The sequence below is a fragment of the Lutra lutra genome, chromosome 13 (assembly GCF_902655055.1).
Source record: "Lutra lutra chromosome 13, mLutLut1.2, whole genome shotgun sequence".
In the NCBI taxonomy this organism is placed as follows: domain Eukaryota; kingdom Metazoa; phylum Chordata; class Mammalia; order Carnivora; family Mustelidae; genus Lutra; species Lutra lutra.
The window spans coordinates 73,784,179-73,798,701 of record NC_062290.1 but is presented as its reverse complement, the minus strand read 5'-3'; the positions used below and the strand labels follow the sequence as shown (position 1 = coordinate 73,798,701).

General features: G+C 38.9%; 1 protein-coding gene across 4 annotated transcripts in view; it reads left to right on the top strand.

Annotated features, from left to right (window-relative positions):
- Window positions 1-14,523, top strand: part of ECPAS (Ecm29 proteasome adaptor and scaffold) — a 98,806-nt gene that overhangs the window by 51,739 nt on the left and 32,544 nt on the right. For all 4 annotated transcript variants that reach the window (XM_047699042.1, XM_047699043.1, XM_047699041.1 and 1 more), the window contains 12 exons: window positions 906-955; window positions 1,908-1,974; window positions 2,069-2,191; window positions 4,339-4,442; window positions 4,883-5,006; window positions 6,161-6,241; window positions 7,638-7,863; window positions 8,293-8,384; window positions 10,388-10,522; window positions 11,304-11,466; window positions 11,873-12,045; window positions 13,220-13,321. In XM_047699042.1, coding sequence (XP_047554998.1) covers window positions 906-955; window positions 1,908-1,974; window positions 2,069-2,191; window positions 4,339-4,442; window positions 4,883-5,006; window positions 6,161-6,241; window positions 7,638-7,863; window positions 8,293-8,384; window positions 10,388-10,522; window positions 11,304-11,466; window positions 11,873-12,045; window positions 13,220-13,321 — 1,440 coding nt within the window. The remainder of the gene's footprint in view (window positions 1-905; window positions 956-1,907; window positions 1,975-2,068; window positions 2,192-4,338; window positions 4,443-4,882; window positions 5,007-6,160; window positions 6,242-7,637; window positions 7,864-8,292; window positions 8,385-10,387; window positions 10,523-11,303; window positions 11,467-11,872; window positions 12,046-13,219; window positions 13,322-14,523) is intronic.

The following is a 14,523-nucleotide window of genomic DNA, read 5'->3' as shown; positions in this document are numbered from 1 at the left end:
TGTCTTATACTGAATAGTGCTTGTATGGTTTTTTAGGCCTAGGGAACCTTTCAGAGTATTTTTATGGCATAGATAGATGCTTGGGATGGTTCGTAGAAATAAAAATGCTTTTGGGCTTTTAGGGAGAGTCTATTTTTAAAAATTCGTTCGAGAGGCCAGGTAAACCATAGGGCCCTAATCTCTGTACCTCCTGGAGATACCTGTATGACTTCCCAACAGATGAATCCCATCAGTGTGCCCATCGAGGTGTGGCAGAGCGAGACCTGTGTTGATGTAGGAACTTCAGCTCACAGAGGTGTTACTTTGTAATCCACCCATGGGTTTTCATGAAACGTAAAATTCGGTCTGCCTGAGGAGGGACCCTCACTTGAGGGCTTTGATCCCTTTCATTTTTTATAATTGCAGCTGTTTATTATCATGCAGACTTTTTAGGTAATTGTTCCCCAGCTTTCTGCAGTTCTGGGGGGAGAGAGGGAGGATCCTAGTCTTCCAGACCAGTGGTGAATTTTCTGTTAAGTTAGGGTGTTTTCCCAGCGTGTTGAAGATGACTTTTGGTGTTTGTAGGTTACATAGTGTTGAAAATACCCTGAAGTTAGCTCCACCTGAGAGAACCCTTTCATATATGACCTCTGCATTGTCCTTTTGGAGTGAGTTGGGGATGCAAAGTTTTGTTTTCTTTTTCATATTAGTAGTGTGATGATTCTGGGTTTGGACTTTTTTTTTTTTTTTTTGTCCAGATGCTAATAGCATGTAGTTAGGCAGAGTGAGACCAGGCTTAACAAGGAGTAAAATATTGCATGTAATTGCAGCAAAAAGGTTTTGCCGTTTACTGTATTTTTTGTTTTGTCTGCTTTTTGTTCTTTTTTTTTTTTTCTTTCTTTCTTTCTTTCTTTCTTAATTTCAAGGACCCTAAGCTACTGTCAATGGCATATTCAGCTGTTGGAAAACTCTCCAGGTGAGTAAACCTTTCTTCAGTGAGAGCTATGCTAAGAAAAATTATGTGGCATTTAATAATGGATGGAGAATAGATTGGTTGTGATTTTGAAAGGAAATGTATTTAATGGCTATAGGTGGTTTAGGAATGTTTTCCTTGCAGAAGGAACATGATGTGAGACATTCCACTTGAAGACAGCTATGTTTCCATCGTAAATGGCAGTCTTGAAATGAGATTTTGAACTGGATTGTGTCTTAACGGGTTACTTTTTCTTGCACCCTGGAGACATTTGATTGACCTTAAGTGTTCTTTGTTGCCGCTTACCACTAGTCTTTATAATCACAATCATCAAGGTTTAGTTCTTGACTCTCTTTTCTGTTCTGATAGTGCTATATTATGATTCTGGGTGGCCCTGTTTCCAGAGGTGGATTTTTTTTCTTCTGCTTATAGTATGATTTCCTTCTTACACTTCCTCCTGGTTTCTTCTTCCTTCCCTATATTTCAAAGCAGGGAGACTATGACCCTGGGTGGTGCTGCCAGCCGTGGCGCAGGGCCTGTACTGGCCAGTGTAGACTAGGTCTTGCTCTTCTCTCTGTGCAGGGAAAGGATCTTTGGGGTTCAGAGGAAGGCCACCCTAGGTCCATGATACAGCACTTATATGATAGTCTTTAGTTTAAATAGCAGTTTGGTCTTGTCAATGTTTTTATGTTAAAATCAGAAATATTAACTGAATGCATGGAATCTTATGAAGGCAGTCTCTGGGTAGTATTTTAATCATGGGTTACTTATATTAGACAGTTGAATTAAATATTTACTTTTAAAAATATTTGGCTCTTTGGGGAGGTAATCTAATGATGTTGACATTATGTTTAGAGATGAAAACGCAATTCAAGAAAATATGTGTTTAGTTACATTTTCTTCTAACCTCATGGAAATTTATGGTTGTAATAATGGTCTTATTATTCTCTTATAGTCGAATGCCCCATTTATTCACTAAGGATATAGCTCTTGTGCAGCAGCTCTTTGAAGCCCTATGTAAGGTAGGGAAATACCCAACCAATCTGTGCTTTCCATTTGGATGCTGACCTGGAAACCTGACTGGGAAGGGAAACACTGTTTTTATCATATTTATAGGAAGAGCCTGAGACTCGGCTTGCTATTCAAGAAGCATTATCTATGATGGTTGGAGCTTATAGTACCTTGGAGGGAGCACAGCGAACTCTCATGGAGGCACTTGTGGCTTCATACTTAATAAAGGTAGGTCCAACTATGTCAACTACAATGGTTGGTGATACATACATGATACATTTTTAAGAGCAGAATTTGAATTGTTTTTCCTTAATGATCTTGACAGTTAAGAGGAATATTTGCTTTCATTTGGACTATGATTGATTGAGTTACTGATTTCTAAAGACTTTATTTATTAGAGAGAGAGAGCATGAGTGGAGGGAAAGGCAGAAGGAGAGGAAGAAGCAGACCTCCCCGCTGCTGAGCAGGGAGCCCGAGCAGGACTTGATCTAAGACCCTGGGATCATGACCTGAGCCGAAGGCAGACACTTAGCTGACTGAGCCACCCAGGTGGCCCAGGACTGTGATTTATGATTGATTTCTAATTCTTCATGATGGGAATCTGATTTTAGGGGAGGAGGAATGGTGATATTCTCAGAGCTTTTATGTTAAAGCCTTTTATATTGGGGAAACTCTTCTTGATGTCGTGTCCTCCAAGTTGGAAGTCTTTTGTCTTAGGTGGTAGCTGAACACTGCAGTCCTTTGGGGTGGAGTTCATAGCCAACACTGGGGGGAAGCAGAAGGAAAGACAGACAAATTTTATACCTTAAAATCGAGTCTGTAGGAAGTAAGCCAGTACTATCATGCATAGTTTTCTTCCTTCTAGACTTCTTTATTCAGCTGTCATGGGAGTTTGTAGAAAATTTTTTATATTTATATATATATATATGTAATTTTTATTTATTTATTATTGTATTTTTATTTAATAAAAATTTATTAATATTTATTCAGCTGTCATGGGAGTTTGTAGAAAATTTTTTATATCTATATATTATATATATTTACATATATATGTGTGTGTATGTATATATATATGTAATATGTAGTATACAATCTAAAATAGTATGAATTTGTTTTAGTCAGTTCTTTTTTCTCCATTTCTAGGAGTAGAGGGATATTAGAAGGGGCAATGATGTCAAAAAGTATTGGTATGATTAATATAGTGTCTTACTGAAATTTGGTATAATCAGTACATTGATATTGAAGGAATTACTAAAGGTTCAGAAAGGTGTCTGGTTTCTGTTGAAATATGACAGGACTGTTATGTACACTCAGGAACATTATTATCTATCGAGTTCCACTGTCGGAAGCTCTTGTACATGCTTCATATTCCTGTACTGTGGACGAAGATGTGTGGGCTTGTTTGGAAGCTCATTAGACTAGAACACATACAAGGATGTTTGATGCTTTTATAATGCATGTGGGTGCTGGTTATACATATGCAGAGCAAATCATGTAGCAACATTACTAAACCAAAGCTAATTTTATTCTTTTCTCAGACGACATTTAAAGCAACCAGATTGTAGACTAAATCATGTGAGCTCATCCTTAATATCATTGCTCTTTATGGGAGCTCAAGGAATGCTTAAAGAGCAAGAACGCCTGAGTGAATAGGGCGGAATCTATTTCCTGATGTCACTCCCATCTCACTGTGTTAGGTTTGTGACAAGGAGAATGACCTGGTGGGAAGGTACCTGAGAGGAAGGCTTTTCAGAATAAGGGTTCCTCAGCTGCTTCTTTTGTTGAACTTTGTATTTGTAGAGTAATCTGTTATTCTTTTTAGGTGAGTTGAGTGTATTCATGTAGTTGAAACTCCTTTGGAGTCCGTTTTAACTAGAGCTCATATGAAAATCCTGGAGACATTATGCTTCAGATTTATAGAGATTCCAAGTAACCTGTTTGTGTTCCCTGCCAAATATCTTAATTTCATTCATGTGACTGACAATTTGAGAGTTGGGGAAGCAGAGATGATGTCCAGAAACTGTTCACAGTGACTGTGGTCCCAGAGTTGGGTGGAGGATGTGCGTGTACAGGGACATTCTCTGGCTATGGTCTCTGTGGGTCTTCCTGCTTTACTTGGAGGGTCCTTTTAGCTTATAAAAAGCACTTTTTAAGTCAGGCCAGTGTCCAAAAGACTTCTTTAAACAACTTGATTAAAGATTTTCAACAAATCATTTGTCTTAATTTTATTTACTTATTAAAATTACTTTACTTTTGACTGTTTACAATTAAGATGACTTATCTTTACTGAATGAGCTGTTGGTAATTGGATTCTTCTTCTTCTTTTTTTAAAATCTGTATGTGTTTGTGTGTGCGTGTATTTATGTGTCAAATAGCCTGAAGTTCAAGTTCGACAGGTGGCTGTGAAATTTGCTAGCACGGTGTTTCCCTCTGATCATATACCTTCCAGATATTTGCTCTTACTAGCTGCAGGAGATCCGTAAGTTTCAAAAGGTGTTAATTTGAATTTGGGTTCATTTTAAATTATTTGAAAATTACTGAAATTTATGTTGTTTTCAGGATTGCTCTGTGGACGTTAGAAGCAATTTATTAAAGTTAAAAATATGGGCCTTGATATGATAAGATCTGTAGTTATACCCTATCTTGTTTTTTTTTCCTGTGGGTACACTTTAAAGATATAAGCCACATAATTCTTCAAATCTCCAGAAATTTCCAAAAAGAAGTGGTTTCTTACAATGTATTTTATGACTCTTTGCTTAGATAGCCAAGAATATTTTTAAGAAATTTTCTGAGAGAAAAAAAAAAGGAAATTTTCTGAGATTCCCCAGTTGTCAAATAAAATGACTGTTCTTAATCATCAAATGATCAGTCTGGCATTATTGCAAGTTATTTTTTTATTCTTATTTTTCTTTCTGCAAGACGAGAAGAAGTTCATGGAGAAGCACAGCGAGTATTAAGGTGTCTTCCTGGTAGAAACAGAAAAGAAAGTGCTTCTAAGCAGATGCCTTCTTTCCCGGAAATGGTGTATTATATCCAAGAAAAGGTATGGCGTTTAACTTCAGATAAGTTTGAGTCATATAATGAATCGTGAAAATAAACATGTGTTTTTTTAGGTGACACATTTAAAATGTTACCACTAAATGTTGAATAGTGATAACATTTCTAACAATGTTAATATTTACAATGAGAGGAAGAAAATACAAAATGAAGAGAAAAATATAGTTCTTGAAATTGATCTGTTTAGCCCCAATCTGAATTACTTCAATTCCTTTTATGCTCTTCAGCATTTTGGCTGGGTTTAAAAATTTTATCCCTGGTCTGACATGCTTAAAAATATGTCTCCTTTTTTTAAAATTTTTAAAAATTTTTTAAGGATATTATTTAGAAACCGTAAATTTAAGAATGCTTCAGGGAACAGTTGAGATTTTTTCCATTGTGATCGTGAGAGAACATCATGGCTGCTTTTGCAAGCCTCCTGTGTGTGCGGAGTTCTCTCTGCTGGTGGGTCAGACTGAGTATTGGCTGTTGTGACCCCTAGTCCTGATCCTGTCCCACTTTTTTTCAGTGTTTCTTTGTATTTAGATAGATATCTTAAGGGAGTTGGAAGTCAGGACCAAGGAGCCATGATTTTTTTCTCTAATGCACGGTCATATTTGTGGTCAGAAGATGCTTGTGGCTCATCTTTTCCTCCTGCCTCTGTTAGTTATGAAAATAACTGGCCTGCAGTGGCCTGAGGTGACTGTCTTCATAGATGCCTGGAGCAGGTTTCTTCTTCTTCTTCTTCTTTTTAAAGATTTATTTATTTATTCGAGAGAAGGAGTGCACACACGCACGCTCGAAGGGAAGGGGTAGACTCCTTGCTGAGCACAGAGTCTGACGCAGGGCTCATTCTCAGCCCAGAGATCATGACCTGAGCAGAAACCAGGAGTTGGCCGCTCAACTGATTGAGCCACCCAGATGCCCTAAGCAGGTTTATTCCTTTTAAATAAGCCAGTAAAAACAGGAAGAAAACGACACACCTGTCATTTAGGGTTTGAGAGACATGTGCAATCAGTATGATTGATGGAGAAATGCTTTGACTAGATAAAAACAGTAGCAAACAATAATGTAGTTAGAAATAGTTATTTTTGAATTGAGGAAGGGCACACATGCTCCATGTTTTAATAATTGTGTTTATTTTTGGCTTATTTTTATTAGGCTTCCCATCGAATGAAAACTCCAGCTAAGTACATGACTGGGACCACCGTCCTTCCATTTAACCCAGCAGCCTTTGGAGAGGTAGGATTTGGACCGATTTCCATTTGCTCTCTCTAAACATTCTAGAAGATAATGTCATACCCAAAGAGATGTCTGAATTTTTTTGTGTTCTAGATAAACCCATATCGTGATGTCACTATTCTTTACCGGGTTGTTTATTAGAAAAACAGTATTGGGTAATAGGTGTTATTTTAACTTGTAGTGGAGTCTGTAAATGTATTTATCTCTATGAGATCCTCTTCCTGGCAGAATTGGGTGCTCTGCATTGATTACTATTGTGATTTTACAACAAATTAGATTTGAATTTTAAAGCCAATGCTAAGGTTGTTTAGATTATTTCTTGTTTGGGTCATTGACTTGTACTAAGTAAATGACAAGAGGTAACCTTGTTCAGAGAGAGTAAGATACCCACAGTGGAACAGCTGCCTATTTTAGCTTTCAAGGAAAGAGCTTCAGGAGGACTCCTTGGTAGCTAGTTTATATCAGAGGTTTTTGTGGTGTTGTCTCTATTCTTCTGTAGATAATTTGAACCCATTTTCTCAAATTCTTATTTTGGTGGAGATTAACTACAGTTCCTGGAGTTACACAGCAATAGATGATTTGCACCAGGTTTCTGCTCACTCTCTTCTCCCCCACACCCACACACCTTTTAAAAAATAACAATTTCGGGACACCTGGGTGGCTCAGTGGGTTAAAGCCTCTGCCTTCAGCTCAGGTCATGATCCCAGGGTCCTGGGATGGATGGAGCCCCGTATCGGGCTCTCTGCTCAGCAGGGAGTGTGCTTTCCCCCTCCCCCTCACCCCCCACCTGCCTCTCCACCTACTTGTGATCTCTGTCAAATAAATAAATAAAATCTTTAAAAAAATAAAAAAATAAAAAATATTCATTTTTATTGTAATTGTTTAGACTTTTTTTTTTTTAAATTTTTCAAGAGATTTGTTTATTTTAGAGCGAGTGTGCTTGCATGCTGCAGGGGGGGTGGGAGGGCGGGGGGGAGCAGCAGAGGGAGAGAATCTCAGGCTGACTCCCCACTGAGCATGGAGCCAGTCTCGAGGTTCAGTCTCATGACCCGTGAGATCACAACCCAAGCTGAAGTCACAAGTTGGAGTCTTAACTGGCTGAACCACCCAGGCGCCCTGTAATTGTTTAGACTTTAAAAGTGGAGTTTGCATTTTAACTCCATTAAACTCCACTAAAAACTCTGGATTTATAAAAGCTTGTTACGTAAATTGTCCTCCATTATGGTAATTTCAGTTAACATACTGAGTCATGTTTTCCAGCTTTCGTGAGGATTGTCAAATAGCTTTATGAGGGAGGGTGATGGAATGAAAATGGGAAACTGTCATTTTGAGGAGTACTCTCCCACACTGACTTCTTGCGGAGCTTGTCTGGTATCCTTCTTCCTTCTGCTTTTAGATAGTCTTGTACTTGCGCATGTGCCTAGCGCACAGTGCGGGAGTGGTGCCCACCTCCCAGAGTTTGGCTGACATGCAAGACCACGCCCCAGCCATTGGACGCTACATACGGACTTTGATGTCAGGCAGCCAGGCGACATCCTCATCATCTTCTTCCAAGAGTGGAGAAACCAACCCTGTTCAGATCTATATCGGCCTGCTTCAGCAGCTGCTGGCAGGTGTTGGAGGTAGGAGGTCGTGCCGCTGAGGACAGATGTTGAAGCACTTAAGCAATAATCCAATTTAAACTCAACTGAGAATTTACAGCAAAATTATTTTCTCCCTTCACTACTGTAACTGAACATCAGCCTTTGTTTCTTTTTAAACTTATTTGATTCATCCTTGATATGCTATTACTCTTCTTGGAAAGAAATGCTAACAATACATAATGTTTTTACTTTGGAAATGGGTGTGCAGAACAGGGCGTCTTTTTTATAGATACTTAGTCTGTAAATTTGCTGTTTTGGATCACATAGTGTATTTAAGTTGATTTTTGTTTTGTAGAGCTGGGGACTGCCTCCCAAAGCAGTAGCCTTATACTTGAAAGGAATTTAGTGAGCCCTGTCAGTTTATCACTTTTTTTGAAGCTAAAATTTTCTGAATTCTTTCTTATTTAGGTTTGCCAGTCATGTACTGTCTATTGGAAGCTGTCTCCGTGTATCCAGAAAAACTGGCTACCAAATTTGTAGACAAAACAGAATGGATAAAGGTACATCCTATGCATGTGTATTTCTCTTTGATTCTCTATGTTTTACACTTCAGTCTTATAATTCATCTTCCTACTTTGGGTCGTTTTGAAAACTCTTTTATCACATGCTTCCTGGGAAGCATGGAGGTCAGTATATCTCAACAATCCATCTAGGTGAGGTGAGAGATGAGTTAAGAATCATATAAGTAAAAAAAAAAAAGTATATATATTTTGTTTTAAAAGTTAAAAAAAAAAACTTGTGTAGCTTAAATAAAAAAATATGTAAACTCTCTCCTTTCTGTAACTGTCTCCCACCTACTCAGCTCTCCCAGCTTCCTGCCCCTTCCTCTCTCACCTGACAAACATATGTAGATCATCAATGTTCCTATATGTTGTACTTCCTAGAGTTTATTTATGCATATACACACAGATGAAAATAAGCATTTTTAATTTTTCTTCCTTCTTTTACACAAAAGGTACATAATTTTCACACTTTTATTGTTTCAAGTGTTTATTTAAATTCTTGTTAGTTAATATATAGTATAATTTTATTATTAAGTTGTTATTTAACTTCTCACACTGTTTTATACCTTATCTCTTTCACTTGACACTAGAATGTGGAGGTATTCTGTAGAACTAGAGGGAGAACGTCCTTTTTTTTTTTTTTTTTTTTTTTTTAAGATTTTATTTATTTATCAGAGAGAGAGAGAGGGAGAGAGAGCGAGCACAGGCAGACAGAATAGCAGGCAGAGGGAGAAGCAGGCTCCCTGCAGAGCAAGGAGCCCGATGTGGGACTCGATCCCAGGACACCGGGATCATGACCTGAGCTGAAGGCAGCTGCTTAACCAACTGAGCCACCCAGGCGTCCCAGAACGTCCTTTTTAACAGCTTCATTTTTTCCATTGTATGAATGTGCCGTGGCTTATTCTAGAACCTCACTGAGGTTCTATTCTAGAACTGTTCTGCTGCAATGAACAGTCCCATCATTTTGAATATAAAGAAGTCTGTTTTTTAGATGGAATCCCCAGAAGTGGAATTGAGGGCATAGACTTTTGTAGTTCTGATAGTCCCCAGCCTCTGGTACCAATTTACACTCCCACTAGCCATGTAGGAAGTGTTCCTGCCTCGTGGTCACACCAAAAGCATTGCCAGGTTTAGCGAATAAAAATAAAAGATTCTCCGTTAAATTTGAATTTCACATAAACAATGAAAAATTCTTTTTAGTACAGGTGTGGCTCACACACTTTCATATACTTCTTAGGCTGTATAATGCAGTTCTTTTTGGAAAGTGGAGCTTGAATGATGGTAAAATGTGCAGATTACCCCTTAGTGTGAAAGCATGAGGGTCATATACCAATAGGTGTGAGTTATGTGCTTTTTTGGAAAATCTAGTCTCATGAAATTGTTTTGGATTTAAAAAGGATTTTTTATTCCTTGTGAATATTTGCTGATTGTAAAATGATTGCACACTTTGACTTTTGATCATGTAGATCAGGGGTCATCAAGCTGTGGTCCATGTACCAAATCTGCCTTGCCTCCTGTTTTTGTTTGGCCTGTAAGCTAAGAATGGTTTTCGTTTTTAAATGGTTCAAAAAAAAATCAGAAGACTTGAGAATTCTAGTGTCCATAAAGTTTTATTGGATCACAGATACCCCCTTCATTTCTCGATTGTCTGTGGCTGCTTTTGCCTGACAGTGGTAGTATGGAGTTTTTGCCACACAGACCATGTGGCTTACAGAGCCCCCTTAGCCCTTTACAGAAAGCATTTTCTGATCTCTGTTTTAGATCATCTGTGCTTTGATTCTGTTTTATATCTTGTATTTTTGGTGAAAATGCACAGAAGACTTGGGATATAATTCAGCTCTTATTTTATTTTGAAGCAGCTTATTGTGTTATTTTCTCACAGATACCAATAGATCGAGCAATACAGCGTATCATTTGTTCTTTCGATTTTAAATGTCAGATGATGTCTGTAGGAAGATGATTGTATATCACGGATATGTTTGTTTTTCTACCCCACTCAGAGTCTGATGAATAGCAGTAAAGAAGAGATGCGTGAACTGGCGGCATTGTTTTATTCCGTGGTGGTATCTACAGTGTCGGGGAGAGAGTTGAAGTCAATGATAGAACAGCTTATAAAGACCACAAAAGACAATCATGTATGTTACCAGTTTTGTCTTATATTCTTTTTTGTGGGAAATGGGAGCGCCTTCCAAAAGCATCTGCTATGTTTTTAGTTTTTGTGTTCTCATTTCTTAAAAGGAACTTTTATGATGGTGAAGAATAAGTGAGATAGAAAATGCATTGACTCATTTAGTCCATTCAGCAACTGTGAGTGCCTTGTGTCTGATCGGCACCATTTTCGGTGCTAGGAATTCAGTGGGGAGTGAATACATGAGGATCCCTCATACTACCAGGTGCTCGGAAATCTTAGTTCCTTTCTCCTTCCCCATCTAGTGCACCTGTCACCGAGCCTGTTCTGTAAGGGAAACACGTGCTTTCTAATAGTCAAACCTCTACTTGGTGTTTAGGGGTTTTAAAAATTAGAAATGCATATCTGCTCATTGTATCTTTTTTTGGCTGTAGGGTAGTAGGGAGAAATTATGCTTGAAAATTATGGTAGCATAGTTACGTAAGTGCTCCAAGCTAGAAGATAGTGTGGGTGCTGCAGGGATCAGGTAGGAGAGTCCCTTCACCCAGACTTGGAGTGGGTGTGGGTTTAGGGAATTACTTGAAGTGAGTCAGGACTCAGCTTGCCTTCGCAGAAGGCTTGACTGTTGGAAACTCTAGGTTCATTAGCATTCGGTAGAATCTCAGATGATCACTTTGTTCTCTGGTCTTATGTCTTTTTGGAGAGATGACTGTCCTAAACATACCGTTATTTCAGTGTGTTCTTGCATGTATGAGAGAGTGACAGAGGTACTGTGTGGTTAACTTCAGAGCCCAGAGATACAGCATGGATCCTTGCTTGCGCTGGGATTCACGGTAGGAAGATACTTGGCCAAAAAGAAAATGAGGATGGCAGAGCAGCAAGACCTGGAGACAGATGGCGACTTTCTGCCAGAGCAGGAGGAGCTCATTCAGAGCGCCACGGAGACCATAGGTACTTGCTGTGCTCGTGCTGACTGGAGTTGGGTTCAGATTTCTTACAAGCATTTCAGTTTCTTTCTACAGCATTGCACTTTGAAGGCACAAATCTTGACAAAACCTTGCTTCATGGTGCATAAGTTCTGTGTTTTTAATAACAATGAAAGTATGTTTCTTTCCGTGTTTCTGTATGAAGGAGATGACATTATGGGAAAATCCTTAAACACCTTAAACAAGTGCTTTCTGCCTTGTTCCCACGTGGTTTTATTACTGACTGAGTGTTAGCAAATTACCAGTTAGAAGAAAATGTAGACTTTGACTTTGTTTTGCCATCTCTAAGACAGTCTTGGGTCCCTTGCTGCTTGCCCCGGACCCCAAAAGCAAGAGTATCTTCTTCTCAGTCTTGTCTCCTGTGCTTCCAGGCTCGTTTTTGGACAGTACGTCGCCCCTCCTGGCCATTGCTGCCTGTACAGCCCTGGGTGAAATTGGCAGAAACGGTCCCCTCCCCATTCCCAGTGAGGGATCTGGCTTCACCAAATCGCATCTTGTAGAGAGCTTACTGAATAGAATACCCTCCAGTAAAGAAACAAATAAGGTAAGTTCTTTTTTCCCCTTCTTCTGGAATTCTTTCTTTTCATAGATACATAAATGAGCAAAAAACGCAGTTGTAATGAGGATAGATGACAGTGCAGCTGGAGGAAGGGTTTACTGTAGGAAAAAAAAAGAATGATGAAGTCTAGGTGACTGTTTAGTTTTGAGCGAGGGGTGATTTGTGGACCACCTCTGTGGGCGTGCCATTTGGCCGAGTTGTTCCAATAACTGTTAGGTTTTGGGTAAAAAAACCAGCAGCGTCAGGTAACTCTTCTGTCATGCAAAAGTGCATAATAAAGTGTTAAATAGTTGTTATCACTTTTGTAATTTTAGACCAAATCTAAATCTTAACCTCTGACAGCAAAAATGGTTTTAAGTCTGGGTGTTAGGAAGCAGCATGAGTAATACCTGAAGAGAGGGACATTTATCATTTTTAGTCTCAGATAAACATTTTCATAAACTTTAAAGCATATTTGTGGTCAGAGTACTTCAGTGTTGAAATATAACATGATTTAATGAGCGGATAAATCAGTTTACAACAAATTTAATAAATACATAATTCTATTCTTGATCTAGGTACTGTTTAAAACTTCCCGAGAACATCACACTGTAGTTTTTGTTAGCTATTGTTAACTAATTAGTGATCACCAAGCGCTGTTGAACACTTGTAATGTGCCAGGCGTATGCCCAGTGCTTCATATATGTAAATTAATGGAACTCTCCAGAAGGTCTAGTGAAGTAGGTATGCTTGTCATCTCTCTTTTCTCAGATGATGAAATGGAGTTGCAGAGAGTGGGATAACTTGCCTGAGATCACATACCTGTAAAGGCTGCTAATAACATGGTCAAGCTCTGATTTGATTTTAGGTCCTCTGGGCCCAGAATCTACATTTGTAAATGGTTTGATGGATAATAAACCTCATTTAAAGGCTTTCCTTCTTCTTTTGCAGCCATGGACCCTTAAGGAACTCAGTTTCATGTCTTTCTACCTCCAATGTCTTATACACATAATTCTGTAAAATTGGATATTTAAAAAAAAAAAAACTTGCATGCATAAGTGCTTTAGACAGACACCCCTCCCTGTCATCTCATTTCAGAAACACTGTTCTGGGATAAAGCTGGTACATATTTTGTTTAAAAAAAAAAAAAACAAACCAAAAACATTCTCTGGTTTTCTAGATGAAAGAACGGGCAATTCAAACACTGGGATATTTTCCAGTTGGGGATGGAGATTTTCCTCACCAGAAACTCCTCTTGCAAGGTCTGATGGATTCTGTGGAGGTATTTATATTGCTATCTGATTGTTAGTTATTCACACCAGAGGCATTTTTTAGCTAGAGTTTTTCATGCTGTGAGATTTTATTTTTATTTTTTTAAAAGATTTTTTCTTCTGTTTATTTGAGAGAGAAAGAGAGTGGGAGGTGGGAGGCAGGAAAAAGGTTGGAGTTGAGGACTAAGGCCGCTGAGTGACAGAGCCAGTGTTAGGATCCAGGTCTCTGGAATCATAATCCAGTAATTTTAATGTGAATTTTTTGAGAATGAATTATATACACATCAGGTTCTCCCTGGGTGTCATTGACATTGTAACCACTTGGGGAGAAGCTTATGTGTTTGCTCTCTGATCTTATTTCTTTCTTAATTTATCTTTTTAGAGAGAGCATGCATGTGTGTGCACATGATGAGGGACAGAGAGAGGGAGAGAGGCTCTAAAGCAGGCTCCATGCTCAGCGGAGAGCTCAACTTGGAGCTCCATCTCACGACCCTGAGACCATGACCTGAGCCCAAATCAGGAGTCGGATGTTTAGCCAACTGAGCCACCCAGGGGGCCCAATGCTTCATTTATTTAAATAAAACTAGAAGAACTCCATCTCTCTCATACATTTTTAAAGAAGAAAAAAGGAAAACATTTGAAAACAGGCACATAAAATGCATCCTTACTCTAGGATTCTCTGTGTTGACATACCTTTTCTCTGCTTAGAATTTCCAAAGAAGTTTTTGACCAGGGAAACTGTAGAACTGAAGCCCTGAAATTCTTTTTCCTCAGAGTAGGAAGCATCTGGTGGCAGAACTTGACACCTCATCGAGAAATGAGAGCATCGAGTTGATTGAGCTTGGGAATGGCCGGTTGCACTGTGGTCTGTGTGCTTGGTAGTGTTCTCTCAGAGGTCACTGTTCCCGTGCTCCTCGTGGGAACTCTCTACTCTTCATTGTCTTCTCAGTCCCCAAATTCTTAGTTGTTTTCCAGTTTATATTAAACAGAGGAAAAAGCCAAAGGGAACTAAGGTCCAATTTCATGTTGAATGCTTCATGCCCTGTGAAACCTGTCAAAATTTTTTTGCTTTTTAAGATTTTTTTTTATTTATTTGAGAGAGAGCAAGCGAGCATGTGCACAAGCAAGCAGTGGGGAGAGGGGAGAAGGAGGCTCCCCCGTGAGCAGGGAGCCTGATGCAGGGCTCAATCCCACGATGCTGGAGTGATGACCC